The following is a 5,641-nucleotide window of genomic DNA, read 5'->3' as shown; positions in this document are numbered from 1 at the left end:
GTAGAGTCCGAAACGCATTACGTGAGAGATTAAAATGATGACAGCACCGACCTCACAGAACTACAAGGAATCAAAGCTAGAAAACATGTAAAGTACTTAGAACAATGCCTGGCACATAGGAAATGCTCAGGAGGTGTGAGTTATTAATGTGATGAACCACAGGTGAATCATGTGATTCCATTAATAAATGTATAATTAACATTGTGCTAATTTACACAGAAGAAAGATGCAGAGTACTATGAGGCTAGACTAAAGATTTCTGACCTAGTTTGGGGAACACCCCCCCTGAAGAACTGACACCCCAGCTATATCTAAACAATGGATGAATAGGTGTTAGCTGGGCTGGCTGGCTGCAGCTGGTTCTGGTCAGAGAAGCTATCCTGAATTGGAAGGGAGCTGGGGGAAGCAATGAAGGGGGTGCTTTGTGTCTGGGTTTCGGAAGATGAGACTGGAGAGAGGGAAGGGGATTTTGGGGGTATATCTGAAGAGCCAGGGGCAGCCACCGATGAGGAAAAATTGGTGGCAGAGGGAGTTGCAGCGCTTGGGTACATGCCTTGTTTCCCGAGCCAGGTTGGTCGTCTGACCTCTGTGAGGCGGATGGGCCCCCAGCAGGACAGGACGGCCCGCAGCTTGCTTTGAAGTACCTCCGCTCTCAGAGGGGAGGTGAAGCTCAAAATCGTTTCAAGAGCTTTGCAGGCTGCATTCGATAATACATGGAATGGCAGATCATTAGGTGGAAAGGAAATTTATTTTGACTTAGCCTTTCTCACCTATATAAAAATATGTCGACAGCCTAAACCAGAGGAGAAAACATATGGATAATCTGAAAACACTTATATTTGGCTCTGGAAACCACAAAGTAAACAGTCCAGGGGCAGAGTCATGTGTGTCCTTATTCCTGCACACTCAACCACTCACTCAAATTCACACTGGCCCTTTCCAGCCTCTGCTCAGAGCCTGGGTCCTACAAGGTGAGAGAAGGGTGGGCCCACTTGGGGTGACTAAGCATTACTCTTTTATTTGAGGGTAGATGTGGCCAAAGTCATCGAAACTTAGAGACTCAGGTTGGAGCTTGTAATTTTTACAGATAATGTGCTGTAGATAAAGAATTCTATTGCCTGTCATTACACCCATAAGAACATACCTATGAACAAAACACATAAATATTATTCAGTTCCTTTCTCAATATTTTTGACCAAAAAAGACACAATTCAGAACAAAAAATAAGAGACCCATCAATAGGACCGGAGTAGGGATTAAAAACAGAGGGTGTCAAAAAAAATGTATACACATTTTAAGAAAAGGAAGCTGTATTAAAATTGTAATACTCAATATATACCGATAATAAAAGATGAATACAAGTCACGTTTGACTTCTTCAATTATAAGAGGTGCTCAAAGTGGTTACCATCAGCGTCCAGACACTTCTGATTATGGCGAACTATTGCTTGAGCAACATTGACCAAAGTGTCCACTTGTATACATTTTTTTGGCACCCCCAGTTATCAATTATGTAATTACAGAGTCTAATAATCCCTAATATAAATATATATATATATATTTGTAGAGAGTCTCTCCTGTAAAATAAGTGCAGAAGTGGGACAGTCTACATACTCTAAGTGCCAAAAATATTCTCTTCCTGGAGCTCGACGGGTGTGCATAACACAGCTCCTTGGAAGAGGCGAGTGTGGGAATTCCATTAGTGGGTTTTGGAGAGGTGCCCTCCGTCTTCTTTCAGGCAGACAGAAGGGCCCACTTTAATGTATAACAGGCAGCAGAGAGGACAGGAGGACGAGGACTGGAGAGAAGAGGAGGCTGCAAAGCCATCCCAGTACAGCTGCTGCCTTTTGAAAAATACAGACTGTGTTTTGAGCAAACACATCACCTTGTAGGGATCTTAGATTCCTGACAGGGCTGAAGATGCCTTCCTCCCTCACCACTGGCTAAATCTTATTTAACTAGCATGTGTGAAAGTTGGTTTCTTTTATAATTAGGAATATATGGAATTAAACTTATGTTGTAATTTAATTTTAACTTGTATAAGCACTAATGAGAATTAAAAATTATTGTACAAATTAAAAATACTTCATGCACATTTTTGATATGTTGTGATGCAGGAGTTAAGGTATTACAGGTAGGGATGTTAGGGGGTCGGGTGAAAAAGATGAAGGAATTAAGAATACAAATTGGTGGTTACAAAATAGTCATGAGGATGTAAAGTACAGCATAGGGAATATAGTCAATAATATTGTCATAGCTATGTATGATGTCAAGTGAGTACTAGACTTAGGGAGGGCGATCACTTCATAAATTATATAAATATCTAATCATCACGTTGTACACCTGAAACTAATATAATATTGAATGTCAACTGTAATTGAAATATTTAAAAAAAAAGTTATTACAGATAAGTGGCTCCAAGGTCACTAAGGAGTAGGGTTGATTAAGTTTACTTGATTGGATTTAGACGACCCAATCACTGGGGTCGTGATCCTGATTGTAGGTGGAGACTGTGTTCCAGGGCTATAAAATGCCAGAGTCTCTGAGCCCAAACCCACTTTAGGGAGAAGCAAAGGCCAGGAGAGGTGGAGATGCAGAGTCCAGACCTCCAGGACTTTACCTAAAAGTCTTGAAATCAAGGTAACCAATCTGTTCAACTTCCACTGTCCCATTTCTTTCTCTTTAGCTACAGCTTATCTTTTGATTACTTTTACCTTTGCATTTCAGAAGAGAAAGGGTCTGTCTTATCCTGTATTAGGAAACCTTTTCACCTTCCATTCTAACATCACCATTTGAATTTTTACATATTAACTTTAGGTCATTTTTTATACATACATGTGTTTTTTTCTGTGTTTTCAACTACAGTGTATGTATTTAAAATTGTTCTTTTTTATTTTCTAACATTTCTTCAAGGCTTTTCTGGATTTTCACTTTAATATATTTACCACTTTCAATAGCTGTATTATAATTAACTGAATCCTTTCATTATTGTTATGTAATTAGATTGTTTGAATTGTTTGGGATCATAGATAACTCTAGAAAGGACAAATTTTTACACATGTACATTTTTTTTTCTTTTGCAAAATTGTTTTCTTAGATAATTTTCAAAGGTAGGTTCAGCAAGCACTTTTTAGATTGCGAGCACCGTGTTCAATTTGCCTTAAAAGGTGAGGATTTTTGGAAAGGGTGACAGGGGATTTGAGGAAGAAGGTTATCTCTGTTGTTGCTCAGCTAGGCCTCATCAGAGTAGAAAAACATGGAAGGCTTCCAAAATTTCCATATTGTCCCTGGGCAGATAACCTGTGTATGGTTACACACTTTGTATCTCCAGGGCCTAGCTGAGGCTGGGAGCATGAAAGGCTTCAAATAAGTATTTGTTGGACAGAGATGAGAGAATGTGTTCCAGGATGTGCTAGTAAACCAGATTTTTATCCTTAAAATTGATTTTGTAGTGAACATCTCATTCATTTTACAGTGGTTTTTACTAGGTTTAATCACATATGAAAATTTTCTTTGGAATTCTGAGGGCTCTTTAGAGTTTTTCTTTGATGAGTAGGGTGGGATTTGTTTTATTTTTATTATTCTATCTAGAGGTAGAAATTCTTTTTCTGGGATTGCAGGTGATCGACAAAGGAATACTGATTAGGGGCAGAGACTGCACTTCTAGATCCTATTAAAGACCCAGTTGGACTCAGTTTCTGCAGAGAAAAACTGTTCAGAGCAGACACGACTTCACCTGAAAGTCTCCAGACAACTGCTCTACCTGAAAAGACAATGTCCACTGCCCTATTTTTCTCTCTTGTGACCACCTAGACTTTGGATCATTTTGATAGTTTTTCTTACAGATAACACCTTTACTATCATTCTCTGGTGACTTAGTGTCATTTTCATGTATGAACTACAGAAAGATTTATATTATTTAATTTTTGTATTGGATTTAGATACACCCCGATTACTGAAGAACAGATACTCTACTGAAGGCTCCTAATCGCTTCCAGAAGCTAATAAAGGGCCATTTCAGCTCAGCTTACTGCTAAGGAGTGGCCTTGAGAAGCCATGTCCACAGGCCTGCGAGAAGAGGCCCTCTGTCCAATTTGTCTGGAACTTTTCTCCAATCCCATTTCTCTCTCCTGCGTGCACACTTTCTGCTTTAACTGCATACAACTGTGGTTGCTAGAAAGGAAGGATCTAAAGTTGACCTGCCCCATATGTCGAGAAGTAATCAACAGACCCCCTATGGAGGAATGGCAAATTAGAACACTAACACTTCTCATGGAACAGCATGGCTTCTTACTCGAGCAAAGTCTGCACCTGAAAGATGAGTTCCTGAAGTTCTGGGAGGATATGACCCTGGATGCCGTCACCGCACACTCCCGCCTTGTCCTCTCTGATGACCTAAGGAAAGTTCACTGTGGGAAGATCTGCCACAACCCAGTGGAGGAACCCCAGAGATTCGCCTATGTGGCCTGTGTCCTGGGCACCCCGTGCTTCTCCTCTGGCTACCATTACTGGGAGGTAGAAGTGGAAGAGGGGAAAGAGTGGGCTCTGGGGGTCTGCAAGGAGTCAGCTGACAGAAAGAGAAAGAGCGGTTTCTCCTCTGAGCATGGCTTCTGGATCATCAGCATGAAGGCAGGAGCAATCTACTCCAGTTCCATCCCAGAGACCAGAATCCCTGCGAACCCTGGCCTTAGCCACATAGGAATTTTTCTAGATGTTGAGATGGAAGAAATCAAGTTTTTTGATGTTAGAAATGATGCCCTCATATATGTACACAGTAATTTCTCCTGTTTGGAACCTTTGCGTCCATTCTTCTGTCCTGAGTTGCCTGGAGAAGGTGACAGTGGTGGCCCCCTGAGCATCTGCTCAAGAGAAATTCCCCATATGTTCTTTCCACCAAAGAGTCCTTGGACTAAACCCATTAAGCACCTATCCTAACCTGCCTCAATTGTTATAACTGGACAAAACTACAGGATAGGTGGGGAAGGAGAACTAGAAAAGGCTGTGGAGAGAAAAGGAAAGAAAGATGAGAGCTTGGCTGAGCTCCAACGGAGGCCAATGGAGTCAGAAACTCAATCCTTCCCATCTAGGTCAGAAAAGGAGTGTATGCGGGAACAGAGAAACTTATACTGGCCCTCAAGATCACTATTTAGGAGGGAGACCGGGCCCCTCCTGTCCTCACACTCCTAAAATGTAGTTGATTTGAGTGGCTATATTTGACCATAAAGGCCCAGATGCTGTAAGTGGGCTGGACCAATGATTTTCAGTCCTGGCTTCTCATTACAAGCATGTGAGGAACTTAAAAAACTTCCCACATCCATAAGCATACCACAATCCAATCAAATTGGAATCTTTGAGGAGGGGATTCAGAAAGAAACCATTTCCAAGTTTTCTGGGTGATTTCAATGTGTAGCCAGGGTTGAGGATCACTGGACTAGAACAGTGGTTCCAAACATTGTACATCAAAATCCCTGGATGAATTCAGTAGGTCTGGGGTGGGGCCCAAGAATTTGCATTTGTAATAAAGTTTCCAAGTGATGGGTGGAGATGACACTTTGGAGACAGTGGACTAGAGGACACAGTGCATTTTAATTTTAACTCTTGCATTAAATCAATTAATAAAATTTCAATTAATTTAAAATTAA

General features: G+C 41.0%; 1 protein-coding gene across 1 annotated transcript; it reads left to right on the top strand.

Annotated features, from left to right (window-relative positions):
* Window positions 1–4,055: 4,055 nt before the first annotated feature.
* RFPL4B (ret finger protein like 4B) lies at window positions 4,056–4,934 on the top strand. Its single transcript, XM_019646337.1, has one exon. The coding sequence runs from the start codon at window positions 4,056–4,058 to the stop codon at window positions 4,932–4,934; it is 879 nt and encodes a 292-aa protein (XP_019501882.1).
* Window positions 4,935–5,641: the final 707 nt, after the last annotated feature.

The sequence above is a fragment of the Hipposideros armiger genome, unplaced genomic scaffold, assembly GCF_001890085.2.
Source record: "Hipposideros armiger isolate ML-2016 unplaced genomic scaffold, ASM189008v1 scaffold_101, whole genome shotgun sequence".
In the NCBI taxonomy this organism is placed as follows: Eukaryota; Metazoa; Chordata; class Mammalia; order Chiroptera; family Hipposideridae; genus Hipposideros; species Hipposideros armiger.
Note: the sequence above shows the minus strand (reverse complement) of the source record. Positions and strands in the feature narration are given on the sequence as shown.